Source organism: Scardinius erythrophthalmus (genome assembly GCF_964197995.2).
Source record: "Scardinius erythrophthalmus genome assembly, chromosome: 6".
Classification (NCBI taxonomy): domain Eukaryota; kingdom Metazoa; phylum Chordata; class Actinopteri; order Cypriniformes; family Leuciscidae; genus Scardinius; species Scardinius erythrophthalmus.
In genome coordinates, this window is record NC_138226.1 from 46440725 (window position 1) to 46467051 (window position 26327).

A 26327-nucleotide genomic window follows, 5' to 3' on the forward strand; every position below is an offset into this window, starting at 1 on the left:
AAATCTTGAAAAGTAGTTTTATTTATATAACGCCTTTCCGTAGCTCAAGGTCGCTTTACATTTGTACATTACAATACATTTACTCACCCACACACACATTACAATCACATAAGGACACATATAGTCACATTATCCAAAATATATGTTAAATACATATGTTTTTAGCTGAGTCTTGAATGTAGCCACAGATGAGATATTATGAAGTGTAAGGGCTAGTGAATTCCATAATTTAGGAACATTAACTCTAAATGAACTTCCACCTACAGTAGCCAACCGGAAACAAGGGATGGACAATAAACCAAGTTCAGCTGATCTAAGGGACTGGGCAGGGCGGTAAGCGTACAGTAGATAAGACAGATATGGAGGTGCAAGACCATTTAATACCTTAAACCAGGGGTGCCCAACCCTGCTCCTGCCGATCGACTGTCCTGCACAGTTCATCTCCAACCCTAATCAAACACACCTGCCTTTAATTTTCAAGCGATCCTGAAGACGTTAATTGGTTGCTTCATGTGTGTTTGATTAGGGTTGGAGATAAACTGTGCAGGACAGTCGATCGGCAGGAGCAGGATTGGGCACCCCTGCCTTAAACATTAGAAGTAGTACCTTAAAGTGAATATGTGATGCCACGGGTAGCCAGTGAAGGTCATATAGCAGAGGAGTAATGTGAGTAGAGCGCCTGGTGGAGGAGAGAACTCTTGCTGCTGAGTTTTAAACATACTGTAATCTTGCAATAAGTTTTTTGGGCAGACCAAGAAATAGAGCTTTGCCATAATCCAGACGTGATTCGATTAATGCATGAATTAAGGTTTCAGCATCAGCTAGAGAGAGAGAAGATCGAAGACGTGCAATATCACGAAGATGGAAAAAAAGAGTTTTTAACAAGAGAAGAAATATGAGAGCTAATAGATAGAGTTGAGTCGATTAAGACACCAAGGTTACGAATAGATGACGAAGGCTTAACATGAACTCCATCAATATCAAAGGACTGGTCCATCCTTTTGACTGAGGCAGCAGAGCCAATCACCAATATCTCAGTGTTTTTTATTATTTAATTTGAGGAAATTCAGGGACATCCCATGCTTGATGTTCCTGATACATGCAGTGAGTGAGTCAGGCAGGGATGGCCTATCGGAGCTGGTGGTAAGATGTCATCAGCATAGCAATGAAATTGAAGTCCATGCCTGCGTATGATGTCACCAAGTGGATATATATAGATGATAAACAATAGTGGGCCAAGAACTGAACCTTGAGGAACACCCTGTGTAAGCGGTGGTAGAACTATACCCTATATTCTGTCGCTGATGTAAGAAATGAGCCAGGAAAGAGCTGAACCAGTGATGCCGATATCAGAAAGCCGCGAGGTCAGTATTTCATGGCAGACTGTGTCAAAAGCAGCGCTTAGATCGAGAAGCATCAAGATGTTTATCAGCCCTGAATCCATGGACAAAAGAATGTCGTTAACCACCCGAAGAAGAGCCGTTTCAGTGCTATGAGATGGGCGAAATCCTCACTGAAAAGGTTCAAAAAGACCATTAACATCTAGATATGATCGCAATTTCGAAAGCCACAACCTTTTCAAGGATTTTGCTTAAGAATGTTAAATTAGATATTGGCCTGTAATTGTCCATGTTTAGATGTCACCACAGCCATTTTTATCTCTGCTGGAACAAACTCAGAGAGTTCCCTGGCACCAGGGAAACAGGAAGTGCTTAGCTGGGTGGAAGCACTGCTTCACCTTGTGTTCTGCCTTGGGCTGGGGCAAGAGTGGAAGCTTCAAGAGTGGAAGTTGGCTCTCTTCTGAGTCGACGACGACATAGGGCGACTAGAAGCAGCAGAAGCCCACTTTGGCAGGAAGTGGCGCATTGCCTGTGACGACTTCTGGGCCGCTGTAAAAAGCTCAGTGAAGCTGTTCACTGCAGAACCGAACAGACCAGAGGGAGAGACAGGGGAGTCAAGGAGGGCTGTTTTGTCGGCGTCCTTGATTTCCATCAGGTTCAGCCAAAGGGGGCACTCGAGGACCACCAATCTGGCCATGGCACGACCAGCCCATAGACTTAGTGGTGTGCAGGATGAGGTTGGTCATGCTGCACAGCTCATTGAAAGACACTGGGTCAGGACCAGTTTTATCTCGGTCTGGTAGACTTGAAGGACCGCCATTGTATGAAGGGTGGATCCAGCTTGACCATTCGCGCCATACGCTCTGGCTGTGAGGGCAGAAGTAGTCCTGCACGGCTTACCCGTTATTTAACCTGCACACGCCTGTGACGCTCAGCAGCTCGACACGTCCACCGGAGCTGATTGTGGACAATGGAGGATGCATTTTAAACGACTAAATCACAGATCTTTTATCCTTGTTGTTCATAACTGGACTTTTAAGTGTATAAACTTTGTCTTTAGGCTTTGTTGTTGCTATAGTGACAAACAATTTGAAGTGTGTGTTGTGGATATTTAAGAAAAAAGTTTGTTTTACTTTGTATATTCAATTTAACAACTGCTCTCTCACTGAATCAGCTGAGGCCATTTATCAGTCAGTAAAACAAACAGACGGCACTGAGAGAACAACCAGCGCTGTTTTTCACTTGTTTTCCTCTGTGAACATGCGCTAATTGGATGTCTGGGGTTGGGCATTGTTTGAATTCTAACAGTTCCAATTTCGATTCTGCTTATCGATTCCCAATTTAGATTCCAACAAGGTAAAAACAATAAAAAAAAAAACTTTAGATATCAGTCACATTTTTTCTTACTGGAAAACATTTAGTTGTAGCTGAATATCATGAACAAAAACAACAGACTACCCAGCAAACACATTTACGTTGTGGCAACGTCTGTGGCACGTTGCATTTCTTCCATGGCAACGTCGCTGTCTATGTGCTCTCAACATTGTAACAACGTAGAATTGTAAGAGGCAACAGGGCTGTAGCAACGGCATTCAGCAACTGAGAGATGACGTATGACAATTTTTTGTTTTTATGCTAGACAGGCCGATAGATTTTATCCATTTAGCAGTTTATGTTTTGAGGTTAATTTTTAATTAGTCAGATGTTAGATAATTATATAGTTTTATTAAGTATTGTTTATCCTTATTATTATTTAATGGGGCTATCAGTAAATTAGCCTAATTATAATCAACACCTGCAAGTGTACATTTTGAAGAGTAAATCAAAAATTAGAAAATTCCCAGAGGACCACGCGAGCCTCCACCAGAGGAGACTTGATAATACCCCCCAGGCGCACCACCTTCGGTCAGACGGTCCTGTCTGTCCGAGGTGGGAACCTGTGGAATAGTCTTCCTCTAACACTGAGAGAATGCCCTACATATAGCTTGTTTAAAGTCCAGTTGAAAAAATGGTTATGGGCAAACCAAAGTTGCACACATTAGTGGGTATGTTGTATCTTATTCTAAATTTCTTTATTTTGTAATGTGTACATGGATGAGTGTTTGTGAAGCTGAATGAATTTTTAAGTCTTATGTGAATATTGTTTATAGGACTTTTGATAATTTATTGATGTACTTACTGTAGATGTAAATCTTATTCTGCAATGTTCTGTGACCTGTGTGATCTTAGCCCATGGGACTACGGATGGAAATTAGCCTTTGGCTACAATCCGGCATGTTTACATGCATGTATTCCATGTTTGTTCATTAACATGCACTGTTCCAATCAAATAAATAAATAAATAAAAATGACAGAAGCTTACGTTAATTCAACTTTATTAAAACTGCGTATGTGGTAATCAAATTGCTCTTCCAAAAGTCATACATTAGTGAAAAAAGAAAAAAACTAAATAAATGAATATACAAATTTCTTTTAAGTATAATAAAACATAAAAAGCAAAGATCAGAACATTTAATGAACAAAACCGGGTTCTGTACATGGCAGACGGGAGTATAGTCGAGAGCCGGACGATAAAGGTCGGTACCCGAGTCAGTTCAGGAAACATCCACACATCCAGAGGAGCAAAGAAACGAATGAGACTGAACAGCAGATAGATGTAATGAAAAACCAAACAGTGCGAGCGAGGCTACATTAGTCACATTAGAAAATGAAGTTGTAGGTTGTGTTTGAATAATTACGTATCTTATTTAGCTGAGATAAATAAAACGCAATTCTCACGTATCCTTGCTCGATGAAGAACGAGACAACACAATGAGCCCAGCGGGCGGCTGAAATATAAAAGGCTGATTTTCGCGCTTCAGGGCAGTGACGAGTGTCGTCCAGTGGTTGTCAAGACACCCTAGGCACAACCTTAAGCAATGGCTCTGAACGGTGGTTTAATGTCAACATTGTGACAACGCTGTAACAACCTTCACCACACAACGTAGTTATAGCAACCTTTTGGCCATGTTGATAAAACGTTGTTAGAAGGTTGGGTACAACGTTCTGTGTAAAGAACAGTTACACAATGAACGTTTGCCTGTGGATTAAAAATACCATAGAAAAACAACTAACCTAACTAATATAAACTAACTAATATAAACTTCAAGCATTATTAAAGAAAAGTAAACACTCAATAATTAAAAAAGAACAAATAAAAAATAAGCAATTGCAACAAATAGATACAATTGAACAAAGATACGATTGAAATAAGTGTTTTATGATTTTCAGGTATTCAGGTACAAAAAATGTAATCAAATATAAAATGACACTGCACTTTATAAATAAAATATACATTACAAATATAGTTACAAAAGTTGTCATAGTTGACAACTTATCATATCACTTCGCCGAAATATATATATATATGTGTGTGTGTATTGTTGAGTATTGGAATTGAACTTTAACACTTGATGATGACGTAATAAAAACAAAAGAGTATGTAGCACAACTAATTTGTGAGATTCTGTCCAAACAAAAGACAAAACGAAGTATAATAAACTTTATCATAAACTAACATTTCATTATTATACAATAAACAAGGTTTATCAATCAAATTACCGGTAAACCTTTATTCAGGCAAAAGACCACTCAAATATGTATGAATTCTACTTACTGTTTTTAAAGAAAAACTTATTTTTTAAAAAAAGTATTGACACTTCAATACATTTTCACTGACACTTTTTTTATTGCTGACTGTAAATGCTTAACAGGATGGACATCTGTCACAGACAGAGATAATAATGTTGTTATCAGAAGGTGTTTATTATAGAACACCAGAAAAGACAAACACAGGGAACCACAATGACCAGGTGACATGCAGGATAATACATTTTTTGTCAATACTTTTTTAGCATTAACATTAACCTTAACCCAATCCCAAACATTAACCATATTTTTCTATATATATAATTTGTATTATCTTCTACTGATTCTTTTGAAAGATGCATTTCAATGCTGACACATGTGAATTGTATTTTAATAACTAATTCAGTCTTTTTAACAATTAGTAATTCTTAATCTTTTTCATCACATAATTGGACAACATGTATTATATATTTCACCATGAATTCCCCGGTAACATATATTTCTATGGACTCTGGATATTGGGTAGCAAATTGAACAGGACTTTTATTTTGGTCTGGCGATATGACGTCATAAAGCTGCGCCGTGCTCCTGCAATTGTTATGATTAGATTAAAGAAAGGTTTGTGGTTTTACGCATTTAAAGAGTTTAAATCGATATACGTCGATTTGATAGTTTTTACAAGAGGTATGTGACCATGTATTATTGAACATATCCTTGTAATATGCTTAATGTAACAATATTGCGTGTTTTTGTGTGAGTAAATCGTATACGAATGTGAGTAACAGAAAAGGTGCGTCTCATTTCGCTAACTATATCGTGTATCTGTTTATTTTAAACACGAATTCGGGTTTTGGAAAGTGGTGATGGAGAAACGGAGCTTTTTAAAACTCCGAGTCAATTGAATCTAATGCTTTGCCAAATGACTCACTGATTCAAAGCGCTTGAATCACCGCGCGCTGACGAATCCTGCCGCTCAAAACAGTGTAAAAATACAACGAAAACACAAATATTATCATTAATAATGACAACTTTAATGAACAAATCGCAAATGTATTTATGATGACGTAATCTGTTAATTAACAAATAATTAAATATGAAGTGTTTGTATAATTTGTTATTGTATTATATTGTAGTGCTTGTTTTGAGTGATTTTTGTCTAGTCAGTTTAAGTCCATTAACTCTCCCTCTGACTGACTCCCTCACCAGTGCGCTGAACTACTGAACTAGAGCTGATTGAGACGCACTCAGAGATGTGGATTTATTTCCCTTACGAGAACGTTCTCTCGTACTGCGTTGAAAACGCTGTGGGAAAACTCCTTTTCTCGAGAATATTGAAGCCTTTATTTTAAAACGCATTGCTGCAGCACATGCGAGAGCTAGAAGCTCGCGTGAGCGTGCTGATTGGCTTGTGCAAAGCAACTGCACGAACCAATGGCGGAACAGCAGAGGAGCGTGAGCCAATCGGGGCGCTTGGCACTCTGCCAGAGTCAAGCGCGCGAAACTGCACGTGACAGAAGAGTATAAATACACAGAGAATCCGCCATTTGACAGATTTTATCTCCTTCAGCTTTCGACTCACCTCGTCGCTGATTCTCTCCGAGTGAAGCCGCTCGTCGTCGAACAGCCTTCCAGCGGAACTGCTTCGCATCCCGGCGTCTGCCAAGCTGAGCGTTTCCCTGTGGCATCCGACGAGTATCCTTTTTCTAACTCAAAAAGAGCATTCTAAGAGAGCAAATCGCTGTTTTCACAGCGCGCGGCGTTGTTGCAAATGCCGCTCACCGTGTGTGACTCATGCGGGGTCTCCCTGCACGCCTCTGACACACACTCTCTGTGTGTTGCCTGCCTCGGCCCTGAGCACGCCGAGGCAGCGCACACTAAAGGCGGCTGCCTTCACTGTGACGGAATGCCTGTTGCCACGCTCCGTGCCAGATCTTCCTCGCTGAACGCCTCGCTGAGTGTTCCCGCCCACCTTCCATCCTCGGCGCCCCTGAGCCCCGTAGGAAGAAGCGGCGCGATCAGAGGCCTCCTGAACGCGCTCATCTGGATGAATGCACGCCGGGTCTCTCCCCGCACGCTTCGCCCGCGCCTTCATCTCCAGTCCTGTTCTCACAGAGCGACCAATGCCCCTCTTCTGAAGCGGCAGGTCTCATCTCTTTCGGTTTGTCCGAAGAACTGGACGACGCTGTTTCTATGGCGGCATCTGAAAGTGAGGAATGGTCGGGCTCCCCGGACCCCGCCCCCCTCTCTCAGCTGGATCCTGTTGACACTCGAGCGAGCATCGACGCCGAACTCTTCCGTGTCATGTCTCGCGCTGTCGAAGAACTGGGACTCGACTGGCTTTCCCCAAAAGCCGCCTCGACGAATGGTACCTGCCGGGGCGCCAACAGGCCCCTCGTCAACGTGCCGCCCCCTTCATGCCCGAAGTTCATGATGAGCTCACTAAAAGCTGGCGCGCGCCCTTTTCAGCGCGAACGCGCTCTTCAGCTTCTTCAACGCTCTCCTCTGTCGACGGCGCTGAAGAGAAAGGGTATGTTTCTCTACCTCCTTTAGAGGAAGCAGTCGCTGCACACTTATGCCCTCCCACTGCTGGGAGTTGGAGGGCTAAAACAGTGCACCCCTCTAAGCCGTGCAGGACCACTTCGGCTCTCGCCAGCCGCGCTTATGCTGTCGCCGGCCAAGCCGCCTCTGCACTCCACGCTATGGCGACCCTGCAGGTGTTTCAAGCTAAGCTCCTCCGCACTATGGACGAGTCTGGCCCGGACCCAGACACCTTCAAAGACCTCAGGAGTGCTACAGATTTGGCGCTGAGGGCCACAAAGACCACCGCGCAAGCACTGGGCCGCAACATGTCTAGCCTGGTTGTCTTAGAGCGCCACTTGTGGCTCACGTTAACGGAGATCAGGGACGCTGACAAAACCGCCTTCCTCGACTCTCCAGTCTCTCCATCCGGTCTCTTCGGCCCTTCTGTTAATGGCTTCGCTGATCGCTTCACGGAGGCTCAGAAAGCTTCAAGTGCTATGAGACACTTCCTGCCCAAACGCTCTAGCTCGGTCCAACGGCGCCCCAAGAGCACGCCGCGACCAGAAAAGCCCGCGTCTCAGGTTCCCCAGCCCCTCCCCGCGGCTGACACCACTCGACGCCTGAAGCCTGCAAAACGATTCCCGTTTCCCAGGCGCCAGGGCCCTCGACCGAAGCTGACGCTCGACCACGAGCCCAAGAAGCCGTCCTAACCGGCAGGAAAAGGGGTCTATGTCCCGCCGCGGCCGGACCAGCCCCGAAGATCGCTCGAGTGCTTCTCACAGCCCCCTCTTCAGTTCAGGCGGCTGGAGCAGTTGTGTATGCAGACAATGGGCCCGTCACGTGTTACGCACCCCTGCACCCAAACGCTGTTTTAACAGCGACCCACACAGAGCACAAAACGAGCAAAATTTCTCCCCTGGCCTCATATCAGTTCGAGCCCCCGTCTCCGGGCGTTCCAGATATAATGATGCCTCTGGCTCTTCGGGCTCTAGCTTGGCAGGCTATCCCAGGAGTTTCAGAATGGGTGATAAACATCATAAAGCGCGGCTACTCGCTTCAGTTTGCACGCAGACCCCCGCGCTTTCGCGCTGTGGTTCAAACCTCGGTCAGCAGCACATTACGTCATGTCCTCCGCACCGAAGTATTAAGTCTGCTAGCAAAAGGGGCTATCGAGAGGGTTCCCCCCTCTCTAAGCGAGTCAGGCTTTTACAGCCGTTACTTTCTCGTTCCAAAGAAAGACGGCGGCCTGAGGCCCATTTTAGATCTCAGGCGTCTGAACAAGGCTCTCATGTCACGGCCGTTCAGGATGCTCACGACCAGACATATACTGGCGCAGATTCGCCCAGGCGACTGGTTTTTCTCAGTAGATCTGAAAGACGCTTACTTTCACATTCAAGTGAATCCCCACCATAGGCCATTCTTGAGATTCGCCTTCGAGGGGCAGACATACCAGTACACGGTTCTACCGTTTGGACTGGCTCTGGCACCTCGTACATTCACGAAGTGCATGGATGCAGCTCTCTCCCCCCTGAGACAGCGGGGAATGCGCATTCTAAACTACCTCGACGACTGGCTCATTCTGACTCAGTCAGAGGCGGAGTCACATACTCACAAAGCCTGGCTCCTCAGCCATCTAGAATGTCTAGGGCTCAGGGTGAATTTTTCAAAGAGTATTCTGTCACCCAGCCAACGTATCATGTTCCTGGGGACAGTATTCGACTCCGTTCTTATGAGAGCATGGCCCTCCCCGGCCCGTGCTCTATCGATTCAGCGGCTCGCCGCATCGTTCACGAAGGGCTCTCATGCACCCCTCAGAACGTTTCAGAGGATCCTTGGCCTTATGGCCTCAGCATCATCAGTACTCCAACTAGGCCTACTGCGCATGCGTCCTCTTCAGCTGTGGCTAGCACCTCGGGTGCCACCCCACGCCTGGCACTCAGGCCGATTGACTATCAAGGTGGATCAGCGCTGTGTTCAAGCCCTGGCCCCTTGGACGAACGCCAGCTGGTTTCAGCAGGGCGTGAGTATGGGGGTGGTCTCCAAGAAGGAGGATGATCTCAACAGACGCTTCCAACTTAGGTTGGGGAGCCCTGTACGAGGGCAGGCCTGCCTCCGGCCTCTGGTCGAGCTCGGAGAAACGCCTACACATCAACTGCCTCGAAATGAGGGCAGTTTTTCTGGCCCTGAAAACCTTCCTCCCATACCTGGCTGGACACCACGTATTGGTCCGGACGGACAACATGTCAGTGGTATCTTACATAAATCGCCAGGGCGGCCTCAGGTCCCGCAACCTGCTTGCCATAGCCACCCAGCTACTGTTATGGGCTCACACCAATCTGCGCTCGCTCAGGGCAGCTCACGTGCCGGGCACGTTGAACACGGGAGCAGACATGCTCTCTCGGGGCAGGGTTCCCCCAGAGGAATGGTCTCTCCACCCTCAGACGATTCTCCTGCTTTGGGAGGTCTTCGGGAAGGCAGAAGTAGATCTCTTCGCCTCAGAAGACAATCGTCACTGCCCAATCTTCTTTTCAAAGAGCAGGGATGCGTTGGCCCACGACTGGCCCAGCCTTCCCCTCTATGCTTTTCCTCCGGTCTCGATGCTCCCTCAGGTCATCGAACGGATCAGAGTCACGAAATGCGCAGTGCTCCTGATAGCTCCTCTATGGCGAACCCAGTCTTGGTTTCCGGAGCTGATACGGCTGTCTGTGACAGACCCTTGGCCAATCCCAGTGAGGCGCGACCTTCTGGCTCAGGCCAGCAGAACTATATGGCATCCCCGTCCCGATTTGTGGGCCCTACACGCTTGGCCACTCAACGGGTACGCCAGGACCTCCCAGAGGGCGTCCTGAACACGATCAGGGAAGCTAGAGCTCCGTCTACCAGACGCCTCTACCACCATAAATGGTCAGTGTTTTCCAGCTGGTGTTTAGCTCGAAACCTCGACCCACACACTTGTGAAATTTCAAGAGTGCTATCTTTTCTCCAAGAGATGCTGGATGCGGGTCGATCCCCCTCCACTCTCAAGGTATACGTAGCAGCCATTGCTACACAGCATGTTTTGGAAGCAGGAGCCTCCTTAGGAAAATGCGACCTTATAGTTCGCTTCCTTAAGGGCGCCAGAAGGCTTAACCCGCCTTGGCCGCCATCTGTCCCAGCATGGGACCTTTCTTTGGTTCTGCGGGCTCTTAAGGGACCTCCCTTTGAACCACTTCGGTCAGCCGACCTAAAACCTCTCTCCCTGAAAACCGCCCTGCTGTTGGCACTGGCGTCAGTCAAGAGAGTAAGTGACTTACAGGCGCTCTCTACTAACGCGTCCTGCCTGGAATTTGGCCCCAATGACTCTAAGGTCATCCTTAGGCCAAGACATGGATATATTCCTAAGGTGCTCTCAACTCCGTTCAGAGCCCAGGTTATTTCTCTGTCAGCTCTTCCCACCTCAGAAGAGTTCAGTGATGTTCTCACACTCTGCCCTGTCAGAGCTTTGAGAATTTATTTAGAGCGTTCAGCCTCTTTCAGACAGTCTGAACAGCTTTTTGTTTGCTTCGGGGGCCGAACCAAAGGTCTTCCTGTCACGAAGCTCACGCTGTCCAGGTGGATAGTGGATGCCATCGCTCTGGCCTACACCTCACTGGGCCTTACATGTCCCATAGGTGTTAGAGCTCACTCCACGAGAGGCGTCGCCTCGTCGTGGGCCTGGTCAAGTGGTGTTCCTATCGAAGACATCTGTGCGGCGGCCGGATGGTCCGTCCCGTCCACATTTGTGAGATTTTACAACCTGGAAGTTCCTGCTCTGCAGGCACGAGTTCTATCTATCTAAGCTCTGGCTCTGCGGATCCAGGCTGGTTTTGACATTCTTTCTGTCACACTTGTGCGACGACCGGCTAGTCTGTTTCGTCCACATTTGTGAAACTTTACAACCCAAAAGTCCCTGCTCCGCAGGTACGAATTCTCTCTAGCTAGGCCCTGGCTCTATGGATCCAGACTAGTTATGAAAATGTCTATGCAGGGCGTTATGCGGCGGCCGGCTGGTCCGTTCCGTCCACATCTTAGACCTCTATGGTACCTGCCTTATAGGCATGAGTAGTCTCTATCTAACGCTGGCTCTGTGGACCCAGACTAGTTTTTTGACTCAGACACTGGTTGTCATCTCGTGTTGTGGGATTCTTAAGACTGGCCCTTGGCCCAGCTTTATCTGTTTGGATATCTAAGGGCCCGAAGATTCGGTCTCTTTATCCTAGGCTATTCTGTACTTCCTGGAGCTCTCGGTGAGTCAGATTGGCCAAAGACGACAAGCACGGCGTTTTAAATAGTGTTCCCACAGCGTTTTCAACGCAGTACGAGAGAACGTTCTCGTAAGGGAACGTACTTGGTTACTTACGTAACCTCGGTTCCCTTAGAGATAAGGGAACGAGTACTGCGTTGCCTTGCCGTGCTATTGTCTCTTATGGCAGGTGTCTTTTCGCTTCAGTCGATTTAAACCTGTCAAATGGCGGATTCTCTGTGTATTTATACTCTTCTGTCACGTGCAGTTTCGCGCGCTTGACTCTGGCAGAGTGCCAAGCGCCCCGATTGGCTCGCGCTCCTCTGCTGTTCCGCCATTGGTTCGTGCAGTTGCTTTGCACAAGCCAATCAGCACGCTCACGCGAGCTTCTAGCTCTCGCATGTGCTGCAGCAATGCGTTTTAAAATAAAGGCTTCAATATTCTCGAGAAAAGGAGTTTTCCCACAGCGTTTTCAACGCAGTACTCGTTCCCTTATCTCTAAGGGAACCGAGGTTACGTAAGTAACCAAGTACGTTTTCTTTCTGTTAATTATTCTCATCTTAAACATGATAAATTGTCCAAACACACAGGAAAACTCCTGGAGAAGCATCTGAGATCCACGTGACACTATTATAAAGATGGCGTTGATTAAACAGGAGAGTGAAGACATAAAGATTGAAGAAGTGTTCAGCGTGAAACATGAAGATACTGAGGAACAAACAGGTTAGTTTCACTCGGTCCTTATTAAAATGATCTACAGAAATGAATGATATTTTTGAAGAAAGTCATATGAGTGTCCTAATTAAAGCGGTTTTATTTGACATGGAGCGGATCTTCTCATGTGGACAGACATGTTTGTTGAGATCACATGACCTGACAAATGGAAATAAAGTGTTTCCACATGAACTTTAGAGGACCTGTACACTTGCACTATATAAACTAGATAGATTATTTATATGGATTATAAATCTCTGTGTTGATCCGAAGAAATTAAATCATATACATCTGGGATGGTGTGAGTGAGTAAATGATGAGAGAACATTAATTTTGGATGAAGTATCCCTTTAACTATCACCACAGCCCCATCAAGTACCTTTCACTAAACCAAAGATTGAAACCAAAAACAGTAATATTAATGATAATGTAAACATTTTATGAAAAATGGCCATTATTATTATTTTGATGTAATGACATCCATATTATTTTAAGTCCTAAACAAGTCAGTCATTTCATTTGACATGAGATCACTGCAGTTAGCAAATGACAACAAGCCCACAATCCAAATCTTTCTACAATATTTCTCATTCTTTAGGCAGTTTCACTTGTATAAAAATGAACCCCAAGAAATGACCCACAGGCTCAACCCAGCTTTTGACTTTCCCGATTCCGGTGATTAATTTTAAAGGACAATTCAAGCAGGAATTATGTTATTTGAAACAGTAATACTAATTTTATGTTTCTTTTTCAAAAACAATAAACATTGATGAATTATTAATAATAATTAGCATATATTTCTTGTATTATTTTCCCAAACAATATGGTTTAATTCAAATCCATTAGCATTTGTGAATTTTGTGCGCATTTGTGTATCCTGTGTGTGTATTTATGAATCATGTGTGTGCATTTGTGTATCCTGTGTGTGCATATGTGAATGCAGTTTGTGCATTTATCTTTATTGAGACTCTTCTAGCTCCATATTCCCCTGTTATAGAGTGTGAGTAGATCATCTCTGTTCATTTCCTCAGTGATGCTGCTTATAGTGGCCTGAGGGATTCCGAGTTCTTTTAGTTTCTCACTCAGAATGTTTAGGAAATTGGACAGGCCAAGTTCATGAGCACTTTGAAAGCCATCAATAATGGTTTGAATGGTGCTTGCTGGTAAGAGTAGCTTAGATTGCAATTTCAGGTAGAAAAGTGTAAGGTTCTGTAAAAATAGGTTTTCGTCGACAGCTAATGGCATTTGTGGTTCATTATGTTCCTCGGCAGCCTCTGAATATGACTGACTGGGTCCTGGCAACGGCTCTGTAGCAATAGACTTGTCTAAAACAAGGTCATCTAAAACTGAATCCTCTGCACACCTATGTTTTCTGGAAATATGTGAAGCAAAAGTCATCACGTGTGTGAACGTGCAATCACAACCTCTAAATGGACATCTAGTTACCATTCCTCCCCTTATGTGCGTCTTCAAATGCTTAATAAGAGAGGCCAAAGTGTCACACTTAAATGCACAAGCCTCAAGCAGACATTTCAAGGGTGTGTCAGGTGGTAGAGCTGATGTTTCAGGTGGTAGAGCTTGATGTGTCAGGTGGTAGAGCTGATGTGTCAGGTGGTAGAGCTGATGTGTCAGGTGGTAGAGCTGATGTCCCAGGCAGTATGGGCCCAGCAGCCTGCAGGTAGGACCTATGCTGCCTATACATATGAATTTGCAGTCCCGTGTGTTTTCTGTACCTCCGTGAGCAGTCAGGCACCCCACACTGGTAGTGATAATTGGGGGCATTGCTATGCAGTTTTGTGTGCTGAACATAGTTAAAAACACGACGCTGGTGTGCACATCCCAAACACCCAGATTAGGGTTCAGGTGCAGGACAACTAAGTGATATAAACAAAAATAAAGAAGTGTGAAGTCCGCACACTGATGTTAACTGCTTCCAAATGGATTTTATTAGACAAGGCAACGTTTCGACCCTCAGGTCTTCATCAGGCACAATGTGAAGACCTGAGGGTCGAAACGTTGCCTTGTCTAATAAAATCCATTTGGAAGCAGTTAACATCAGTGTGCGGACTTCACACTTCTTTATTTTTGCTGAACATAGTTACACACATTCTCAGACACATGCTCACAGCCAACGAATTTACAGTTGAACATTGTGGTGTCACCTACCTAATCTATTTTTCCTCACTCTTAGCCTGACACTGAACAGGATGGTTAGCCTGCCTGACACTGAACAGGATGGTTAGCCTTGCCCTCTGATGACCTGGAAAGAAAAGAAAAGAAAAGAAAAAGGAGAAATTACACAAAGGCAACCAACAATAAGAATTTCAGTTTGAATGCAGATTATGATCATTGTAATTTAATTTTAGCCTTATGTCAAAAATGATAGTGGTGTATATATATAGTGATTTTTTCCCTGTAATTTAATTTTAGCCTTATGTCAAAAATGATAGTGGTATATATTTATAGTGGTTTTTTTTTTTTGTAGCACTTTGAGATTGCTCACTCAATGTAAAGTGCATTTACAACTTTTACAATTATTATTCATTCATATCAGGACAAGTGGGAACACTAGTGTTAAAACCCTCCCGATGTCGAACACGACATGTGCATTCACACCGGACGCGAATAGCGCGTCAGGCGCGAGTGATCTGGTGCGTGAAGCGCGAATGATTTTATTAGTGCTTTTTGTGCATTCACGCGTTTGACGCGAATTCGCGTCTGCCGCCCGAGTTGAAAAATCTGAACTTTTGCGTTATTTCGCGCAGCGTTAACCAATCAGGAGCCTGCTTGCTGCTGTCACGTGGTGAACTGACAGTTTATAATGTTATTTTATGTTTGGCCTCAATACATTATTTTGCAATATGACTAAAATGCACAACAAAGCAAATCTTTCACATAAAAACTCGATTTCAATATGAGAGATACTAATTTTGTATTGAATACTATTTATTCCATATCTATTCTAGATTATATGAAACTTTATTAATCTAATGTAAAGACAACAAACACAATTTAGTGTATAAAAACTTTTTTTAAAAAATCACAGGACAGGTTTCACTTTTGGAGGCTGGCTCCATTTATTATCAAAACAAAAAAAAAAGACAGATTAGGTGCGGGCGAGGGTGAACCTCGCGCCGGGCTGTACAGCGCAGGCTCGTCAGGCAGCGACCACCACTCGAGGCCGAGGCTTATACGGCCTACGCTGTCCTCGTCAGCGTCCTCACGGTTAGGTCCACCAAACCTACCTCCTGGAGAAAATTGTGAAACTACTGAAACCCTCCGGAGGGTTTGGTGGACCCGAGCACAGCGACGATGTCCCCTACGCTGCTGTTTCTGCTCTCCAGAGCATATACGAGCGGTGACTCTCTCGATTAATGCTAATGCTCGATAAACATCTAAAAAAGATGGCCGCCAACAGGTTTCGAAACTTTCGCCTCTGACGCACGTAAATTTCGCTTTTCGTAAATTGACGCGCGAATGCACACAAAGTTGTCACGCGTATAACTAGACGCGTGAATTTTAGACGCATATTTGCGTTTGGTGTGAACGCATGAGCTCAGTCATGTTGGAACTAGGATATCAGCTGGAAAAATATTTTGTCATGGACCGTTTGAATCACTAAGTTATTAAAGTTAAACAGCTAACGGTTAGCCCTGCTAATCTCTGATAACCTTGACTAATCACAGAAATGTGCACACGTAAATAGTAATGTTTGTCCCATCATTGGTTTTATAAACTTTACAAACACCAGATTTGTCTAAACGGTGATAGTGACATGAAAAATTATAGCGATACTCTCGTCATTACTAACATTACTAACGTTACTAGCAAATGTTGTGAGAGAACTTTCAACAATTCTGGGCACTTGCTAACAAAATGTGAACTGTGTCATGCGATAAACGTTTATTTGGAAGTAAATATTATTATCATATTAAAATAACATGGGTGTAAGACAGTGCTGCAAACGTGAATGCTGCTCACCTTCTCCATTCAGCCCGGAATAGAAGAGAGGCACGACGGCTGCGGCGCCTTCAGTTCAAAACAAAACGGTTATGTCATGTGACTTCCCAGGTCATATTTCAATACAATATTTCACTGTAATAATACTTTTTAATGCTGTGAAATCCTTATTTTTTTTCACTGTGTTGCTGTGATATTACAGATCTTGTTGTGATATAACAGCAGGTTTTAGATTGCAATATTTTACTGTAAAATAAGAGTTAAATGCTGTAAAATCCAAGGATACTGTAGTTTTTACAGGTATTCATTGGGATATTACAGGGAAACTTATTTACAAGAAGTTACTGTAAAATAATACTGTTAATTATTGTGAAATGCTGGTAATTTCTAACAGTGACAACACACACACACACACTTGGCAACCAAGTATGTAGTTTTGATTTCTGGCTCCAGTGGTTGCCTCATTACAAACGGCCTATTATTAAGATATAAAAATGATGATAACACTGGTTAGTTTTACAATCAACATTTTAATTTATTTGTTTTACCTGTGTAATTTAATTTTGATTTTCCATTTCATACACAATCTTAAAAACAGTACACAGTACAGAGTACACACATCCATAACTCATAACTCATCTATAACTTCATTACTTCCCATAATGGCTGGTATGCAAACACCTCAGTATTAGTCTGCCTTTTCTTACACGCCAGGTGCTCTGCAGATCTCTTCCTCTACCCACTTTCTAACACATTTAGTGGGGTCCCAGGATGCTAATGGAGGGCCGACAATGTTAACAAACATTAGAGAGGAAACATTTTCAATTCTCAGCAGGGAACGTAAAGGTGTAACAATTACGTTCATTTCAGAAAAACCTCTCACATTCTGCACTGCTTACAGCAACTGTTTCAACAGCATGTCTGAGTGTTAGAAGTGGTGTAGTCATGGGTCGACTGGGGTCACTTTTGAAATCCCTAAAGCTTGCCTTCATGCCAGTAAAGCCAATACTAAAAAGATTGCAAACCTCTCTTAGTCCATGTTCCCCATGCATTTGAGGTAAAGGAGAGGGCCAAGTTGTTTTGTTAAGAATGTTCACCTTTTGAAACAAGGACTCTTCTTCCTCTGTCTTCACCATTCTTCTCCATGTTGGTTTTCAAAATTTAGGTTGCCCGTATACGGGCAGGTGACAGTTAAGGGGTTAAACACTGTTACACTTTTTGAAACTATTTCAGCTTGTGTAGGCCTGTCACTGACAGTCTGTCAGTGCTTTCTGAAAATATTGAACACACTTTTAAAAATACCGCGATAATACCGAAAACTGTGATAATTTTGGTCATTTTCATACCGTCCCATCTCTACTGCCAACATGTTACAGAGCTAGTCATGCTAACATGTCTGAATATCAGCCCACCTTTTGAAGAAATCAGTCAGTTTCCTCTTCTTGGGTGGATATGCTCCACTCATTTCAATTTATCTCAAAGTTAGAGAATAAATGGTTGGTTTAATCTCCATTAACCACCGAGCTTTTTTTTTTTTTCAAGGCAGTAGAAGGTTCTGGATTTCTACAGTATGCTTTCCACTCGACCTAGAAAAGATAGAGGAGTTGCTGACCACCGTTGCAGATCTTTATAGATGCATTTAATTAATTTAGGGTAATTTGCTTCATATAGATCTCGCTATAAGGGGGGTATATAGATCCCCAGGTTCTTGATGCCCTCTTTGGGCCAGTTTTATCACCCTCTCAGAGATTTGGCATCCAATATTCAGGGCCTCAGTTTTGTCTATATTTACTCTATAACCTTAATATTGTCCAAACTTGGAGATTAGTTTTTTATTTGGGGTATTGTCAATTGAGGGTTTGATAAGTAAAGTAGGACATCATCTGCGTATAGCAAGATTTTATGCTCCTCACCTCCTATCACAATGCCTTTTATGACAGCACTTTCTCTTATGAGCTGGGCGAGAGGCTCTTTGCTTATGGCAAATAATAATGTGGACAGTGCACAGCCCTGTCTACAACTTCGCTCTAATTTGAACGCCCCTGATTTATATAAATTAACTCTAATTGAAGCTTGTGGATTAGAGTATAGAGTTTGGATCCATTTAAGAAAGTTAAATCTCCTCATGGTATGAAACAGGAACTGCCAGGACACTCGATCAAATGCTTTATATGCATCCAATGAAATAATTGCAATCTCTTCCGTTTTAAGTTTTGAGTAATTGACTATGTTTAATAGTCTACGTATATTATCACCATAATACTTTTATAAAAGCCCGTTTGGTCTGGATTTATAATATTGGTAGTCATTTGATTTAATCGTTGAGATAAGATGGTTGTCAATATACGAAGATCTCCATTTAATAAAGAAATGGGCCTATACGATTGACATAATGTTGGGTCCTTTCCTTCCTTATGTATAACGATTATTGTTGTCGGGTTTTGTGAGGGGAGTAGATGAATTCTTAGATTTTAGCTTTGATACTATGTTCGTGGAGTGCTAATAATCTGCTCGCTCTATTGGCGTATTACCAATCACACCACGTATACAATCACATATCACCAATTACCAATCACATATTACCAATCACACCACGTATAAACCAATCACACCACGTATAAACCAATCACACCACGTATAAACCAATCACACCACGTATACAAACACTCAATATACCCTACTTAACCAAATTACTACTAAATTAATAGCAAAACAAATCAGTAACTTCTTACGTTCTGCTTCGGGGCCATTAACTTCACCTCAGCAATCGTCTTATATTTCACCGGTGGGTTATTAATGGGAAAGCCAAGGTTGGGCACCACAGAAATGTCGGTAGAGCCACCGCACTGGATGTCAAATTCTCCGCCATCTCTACCTGGGAAAACAACCAAATTAATAAACATTTTAATAAACAGTAACATTACATAAAAGCGTAAATATTTGCATAATAACCGAATAGATACTCACTGACGCAGTGTTTGATTCTTTTATTCTTATTTGCCTGCAAAAAAGATGTCTGTTTCTGTGCCGCGAAAACAACGATATTATGAAAGTCATTGCGGCTGATTTGAAATACTGCATTAAAAAAGTTTAAAAAAGGACTGACATTGTGCACATATCCACAAATAATGTCTTTGCTTTCCTCAACCTTAAGTTTTTTTGACCGGAGAACGTGCTACAGCTTTACCTTTGCCGCTTCTTCTACATTTCTTTAGCATTAGCTAATTTTACACTTGCATTAGCGCCACCTACTGGGCTCTTGCACGATAGATAGATAGATAGATAGATAGATAGATAGATAGATAGATAGATAGATAGATAGATAGATAGATAGATAGATAGATAGATAGATAGATAGATAGATAGATAGATAGATAGATATTAGGGCTTTGACTTTTGCCCAAAAATCATATTCGCAGTTCGTTTGTTTATTAATATTAATATTTGAATATATTTGAATATTTATTAATAATATTTTGACCATTAAAATGCCTTCAGTAAGACCTACAGTCCTGCTCAGGATTAATCATACCCCTGGTAAATATGATCAGAAATGGCTGTAAAAAATAAATCTGCATCGTTTATCCTTTTGATCTTTAATAAAAAAAAAATGGCAAAATCTAACCTTTCATTGAAGTAAAATAATTGAAAATGGGGGGGGAAATCACCTTATGAAATAAATGTTTTTCTCCAAAACACGTCGGCCACAATTATTGATGCCCCTAGAATTTTTTTTTTTAAGCAATGATGTTTTCAGAAGATGAACTTTTGCCGCCGCGCTCTGTGACGATTACCCGCGCGGCCAAAAATAATTGCCAGTTTGTCCGTGCAAAAGCGCGGAAATCAAAATGAATACCCCGCCTACTTTTGCTCAGGCCCGCGTAGCACAAATCGCTCTGTATCTGAAGGGCTACATTTTATTTCTCCATTTAATAAGCAAACTATTCAGTCAGACAGGTATTTGTTGTGAAAGAAATATATTTACAATTTCAAGCATTTAATCCAAAATGTAAGCACTTTTAAACCTTGGAAACACATCAAAATTCAAGCATTTTCAAGGATTTCAAGCCCCCGTACGAACCCTGAGACCAGCACTTTCCATAATGAAGTTTGTTTTGTACATCAATAAACTCATATATTTTGTCGCTATGTGATAGCTTTCGGAATAGACGAATGGCTCCGTTTATATTGTGGGTGTTCCCAGCAATGCCGACCAAGTCTATTGGGAACAACTGCAACTCAGCCACGAAGTGGTAGGCCACGTAATATCTCAGAGCGGGGTCAGAGCATGCTGAGGTGTACAGTGTGCAGAAGTCGCCAACTTTCTGCAGTCAATAGCTACAGACCTCCAAACTTTGTGTGGCCTTTAGATTAGCTAAAGAACAGTGCGTAGAGAGCTTCATGGAATGAGTTTCCATGGCCGAGCAGCTGCGTTCAAGCCTTACATCACCAAGTGCAATGCAAAGGATGCAGTGGTGTAAAGCACGCCACTAGAGCAGTGGAGAGGTGTTCTCTGGAGTGAAGAATCACGCTTCTCTGTCTGGCAATCCGATGGACGAGTCTAGGTTTGGCGGTTGCCAGGAGAGCTGTGCCTGACTGCATTGTGCCAAGTGTAAAGTTGGTGGAGGGGGGATTATGGTGTGGGGTTGTTTTTCAGCGGTTGGGCTTGACCCCTTAGTTCCAGTGAAAGGAACTCTTAATGCTTCAGCATACCAAGACATTTTGGACAATTTCATGCTCCCAACTTTGTGGGAACAGTTTGGGGATGTTCCTGTTCCAACATGACTGCGCACCAGTGCACAAAGCAGGTCCATAAAGACATGGATGAGGAGTTTGATGTGGAGGAACTGGCCTGCACAGATTCCTGACCTCAACCCGATAAAACACCTTTGGGATGAATTAGAGTGCGAGCCAGACCTTCTCATCCAACATCAGTGCCTGACCTCCAAATACGCATCTAGACGAATGGCCAAAAATTCCCATAAACACACTCCTAAACCTTGTGTAAAGCCTTCCCAGAAGAGTTGAAGCTGTTATAGCTGCAAAGGGTGGGCCAACTCCATATTAAACCCTACGGATTAAGAATGGGATGTCGTTAAAGTTCATGTGCATGTAAAGCCATACGTCCCAAAACTTTTGGCAATATAGTGTACATCACAACAGGGCAAAAACATATTGCAATTACTGTTTCGTGTTGACTTTAAGAAGGCTGTTTTTTATAATAATCATAGTTAATTTATTGTTTTCATTTTTGTTTGCGTGTTTAAGTTTTTCCACAACCCAAGCGTACCTATAGGACAATAGAACGGTGCATAAAACAAACTCATAAGGACAAAAGTAAATCAGCACCATATCAGACGGGGGTGTGAAGTGACTACAAATACTCACATTACTCTAATAAAGTAGATTTGATTTGATATTGTATTTTAAGTAGTTTAAAAGTGTTGTACTTTTACACAAGTACGTTAAAATGATGTAACCCTACTCTGCTATTTTCTCTTCGTTTGTGGACGTAACATGCTTTTTTTCATTTTATTTGTATCCATCAATGTGATTGGATAGGGAGAAAGTAATCAGTCTTGTAAATCTGTCAAATAAAATCGTGCATAGAAACCTTTAACCACAGTAGTAGATGGCGGCAACAGCTGCTGTTGAAGCACATCCTTCAGTCAAGATAGCATTCGTTTTGCGCAACTTCATCCCAGAAATACAGAGAGAGCGCATCGCTAGGGTGGCCAGCCTCATGAAGTGCATTTGATTAGCTTTCCACCAGTGAAGAGGATTAGTATCCTAAGATCATGTTTTGTCTCTTATAGGTGTCCACCTCTGCTTCTGGGTGATCAGAAGCAGAGATCAGAAGAATCTCTGCTTCTAGCTTATCATTGCATTGCCATAGCTGTATTGTCCGACTCCAGCTTTGGCAGTGGACACACCATCTCATCTCCTACCATAGGATCCATTTACACAGGATATTTCCACAGTAGCACATATTTCTATAAGTTTTGATTTTGCTGCGATTTATTTTCTCCTTTTGTGAAAGAAGGTAGATGTTTTTGACGAGGGTCTAGAACCGAGACGATCAGGGCTGGTTTGACCACCAACTCGGTGGTGAACAACTCTTTGGCTGTCATCCTCTGCTCTGATCAGGTACAGTGGGGAGAACAAGTATTTGATACACTGCCGATTTTGCAGGTTTTCCCACTTAAAAAGCATGTAGAAGTCTAATGTTTATCATACAGTAGGTACTCTTCAACTGTGAGTGACGGAATCTAAAACAAAAATCCAGAAAATCACATTGTATGATTTTTAAGTAATTAATTTGCATTTTATTGCATGACATAAGTATTTGATACATCAGAAAAGCAGAACTTAATATTTGGTACAGAAACCTTTGTTTGCAATTACAGAGATCACACGTTTCCTGTAGTTCTTGACCAGGTTTGCACACACTGCAGCAGGGATTTTGGCCCACTCCTCCATACAGACCTTCTCCAGATCCTTCAGGTTTCGGGGTTGTCGCTGGGCAATATGGACTTTCAGCTCCCTTCAAAGATTTTCTATTGGGTTCAGGTCTGGAGACTGGCTAGGCCACTTCAGGACCTTGAGATGCTTCTTACGAAGCCACTCCTTAGTTGCCCTGGCTGTGTGTTTTGGGTCGTTGTCATGCTGGAAGACCCAGCCACGACCCATCTTCAATGCTCTTACTGAGGGAAGGAGGTTGTTGGCCAAGATCTTGCGATACATGGCCCCATCCTTCCTCCCCTCAATACGGTGCAGTCGTCCTGTCCCCTTTGCAGAAAAGCATCCCCAAAGAATGATGTTTCCACCTCCATGCTTCACGGTTGGGATGGTGTTCTTGGGGTTGTACTCATCCTTCTTCTTCCTCCAAACACGGCGAGTGGAGTTTAGACCAAAAAGCTCTATTTTTGACTCATCAGACCACATGACCTTCTCCCATTCCTCCTCTGGATCATCCAGATGGTCATTGGCAAACTTCGGACGGGCCTGGACATGCGCTGGCTTGAGCAGGGGGACCTTGTGTGCGCTGCAGGATTTTAATCCATGACGGCGTAGTGTGTTACTAATGGTTTTCTTTGAGACTGTGGTCCCAGCTCTCTTCAGGTCATTGACCAGGTCCTGCCGTGTAGTTCTGGGCTGATCCCTCACTTTCCTCATGATCATTGATGCCCGACGAGGTGAGATCTTGCATGGTGCCCCAGACCGAGGGAGATTGACCGTCATCTTGAACTTCTTCCATTTTCTAATAATTGCACCAACAGTTGTTGCCTTCTCACCAAGCTGCTTGCCTATTGTCCTGTAGCCCATCCCAGCCTTGTGCAGGTCTACAATTTTATCCCTGATGTCCTTACACAGCTTTCTGGTCTTGGCCATTGTGGAGAGGTTGGAGTCTGTTTGATTGAGTGTGTGGACAGGTGTCTTTTTTCAGGTAACGAGTTCAAACAGGTGCAGTTAATACAGGTAATGAGTGGAGAACAGGAGGGCTTCTTAAAGAAAAACTAACAGGTCTGTGAGAGCCGGAATTCTTACTGGTTGGTAGGTGATCGAGCACTTACTTATGGCATGCAATAAAATGCAAATTCATTATTTAAAAATCATACAATGTGATTTTTTGGATTTTTGTTTTAGATTCTGTCTCTCACAGTTGAAGTGTGCCTATGATAAAATTACAGACCTCTACATGCTTTGTAAGTAGGAAAACCTTCAAAATCAGCAGTGTATGAAATACTTGTTCTCCCCACTGTATATGTTTAGGAGGTTAAATGTGATGGGCTAAATGTTGGAAATTGGCACGTCCTTTTGTATTGACATGACGGTGGTTGCACATTTTAAGGTTTCCAACACTGGCACAATCTCTGCCATTTTCTGCCAGTATTCATCTCGGATCTTGAGGGTTCTTGGGTCCGTTCTTTGTACGTCGTACGTAGAACGGACCCCTGGCTTCTTGCAGCTTTGTTACCATTCGGTCAGACAGAACAAGAAGTCTCCCAAAAACCTCACATGCTGAGTTTCATCTTGTTTTGTTTCGGAAATTTAATTTGTTCTCGTTTTGCCTCCAGTGCCTTGCCATGTAGGGGTGCTGTGGTTGAAGTGCTTGACAAGCTGCCCAGCTGTAATGAAAACACGATGAACAAACACATTAAAACTCATTAACCACCAGCTGCAGTGTATGCGCAAATCAGGCTACTGAGTCCCATTTCACCCATCCAGGAGAGTTTGCTGCCACAATGTTTGTGAATTATCATGAACACATGCAGACACTTTCCCAGTTAGTCATCAATTAGTTAAGCTGTGAGGTTGTCAGCTGTGTGTTGCCATTAAACTGGTGTTAACTTGTCTGTCTTTTTTTGCTTTAGACCTGATGCCACTGAAAGAGGAGAGTAAAGAACTGAATAACATGGAAGATGAACATCATGATTTCAAGACTGAAGAGAAATCAACAAAGTTGGAAAAGACTCAGAAGACCAAACCTAACAGTTATTTCACTTGCTGTCAATGTGGAAAAGGTTTCAGTCAAAAACGAAACCTTAAATCCCACATGCTGGTTCACACTGGAGAGAAGCCTTTCACATGCCGTCAATGTGGAAAAGGTTTCAATCAAAAACGAAACCTTAAATCCCACATGCTGGTTCACACTGGAGAGAAGCCTTTCATATGCCAACAGTGTGGAACGAGTTTTACTCAAATACAAAGCCTTAAAGTCCACATGAGAATTCACACTGGAGAGAGACGTTTTGCCTGCCAACAGTGTGAAAAGAGTTTCACTCAAAAACAAAACCTTAAAGTTCACATCAGAATTCACACTGGAGACAGCCACTTCATCTGCCAACATTGTGGAAAGAGTTTCACTCAAAAACGAAACCTCAATGTCCACATGAGAATTCACACTGGAGAGAGTCCTTTCACCTGTCAACAGTGTGGAAAGAGTTTCACTCAAAGACAAAACCGTAAAGCCCACATGAGAATTCACACTGGAGAAAAGCCTCATAATTGCTCTCATTGTGGACAGAGTTTTGCACATAAACATACCCTTAAGTCCCACATGAGAATTCACACTGGAGAAAAGCCTTTCACATGCCAACAGTGTGGAAAGAGTTTCAATCAAAAACAAAACCTTAATGTCCACATGAGAATTCACACTGGAGAGAGCCGTTTTACCTGTCAACCGTGTGGAAAGGTTTTCACTCAAAAAAAAAATCTTAAAGCCCACATGAGAATTCACTCTGGAGAAAAGCCTTAAAATTGCTCTCACTGTGGACAGAGTTTTGCACATAAAAACACCCTTAATTCCATTCAGACTATGTAAAACAAGAACCCATTCAAGTACAAATTCTGATCTCACAGTTGTGAACCCCTCAATAGGGAACCAAAATCTAATTATAATGACAGACGCCACCATTTGGTAAGAATATTGAATTAAAATGACAAATTCCTCTATTTCTGAATTGTTGTTATGATATGTTTAACTGATGATGTTATTCTTATGATTTGGATTTTGAATTATTGTTTCATTACCTGGTCAATAAATTGTAAACGTTTGATTTTATTCTGACTGACTCGATTTTTTTCCCAAGTAGATTATCGGATTCGTATATTTCAACAAGTTTGCTTCAGAGATTAATGATGACTAATATCTGGTATCAAATTTAAGTGTGCTTGGATGCAGAGACGAGTTATTTTCCGTCTAGAATCAGCAAATGCTGTTTGATCAACCTAGATTTGGGTGCGTCTAATTACCTCTGTTCTAATTTAATGTAACTTTAGATAAGTGCACGTGGAATGCCACGAGATTGGCCAAGCCAAAGCCATTTTAAGAAAAGTAAAGTTGATCGACTAACGTCTTTTAATGGTGTTCAAGACCTCTACTAAAACGAATGAATTAAGTT

At 42.8% G+C, this 26327-nt stretch overlaps 1 protein-coding gene across 2 annotated transcripts; it reads left to right on the forward strand.

Moving 5' to 3' along the window:
- Positions 1 to 5492: 5492 nt before the first annotated feature.
- LOC308692238 (uncharacterized protein) lies at positions 5493 to 25986 on the forward strand. Of its 2 annotated transcripts, none has more exons than XM_081368066.1 (3): positions 5493 to 5585; positions 12339 to 12471; positions 24798 to 25986. In XM_081368066.1, exons 2-3 carry the CDS (start codon positions 12387 to 12389, stop codon positions 25679 to 25681), a joined length of 969 nt encoding a protein of 322 aa, XP_081224192.1. In that variant the 5' UTR covers positions 5493 to 5585; positions 12339 to 12386; the 3' UTR covers positions 25682 to 25986. The 2 variants fall into 2 exon arrangements, with proteins under 2 accessions (XP_081224192.1, XP_081224193.1); XM_081368067.1 differs by lacking the exon at positions 5493 to 5585 and adding an exon at positions 6533 to 6659 and having other exon boundaries at positions 24798 to 25980.
- The last annotated feature ends 341 nt before the right edge of the window (positions 25987 to 26327 follow it).

Excerpts from the sequence above, each read along its gene's own strand:
- LOC308692238 (XM_081368066.1), top strand. The coding sequence starts at position 12,387 with ATGGCGTTGATTAAACAGGAGAGTGAAGACATAAAGATTGAAGAAGTG. Across the intron at positions 12,472-24,797 it reads AGATACTGAGGAACAAACAG|ACCTGATGCCACTGAAAGAG; the intron begins GTTAGTTTCACT and ends TTTTTGCTTTAG.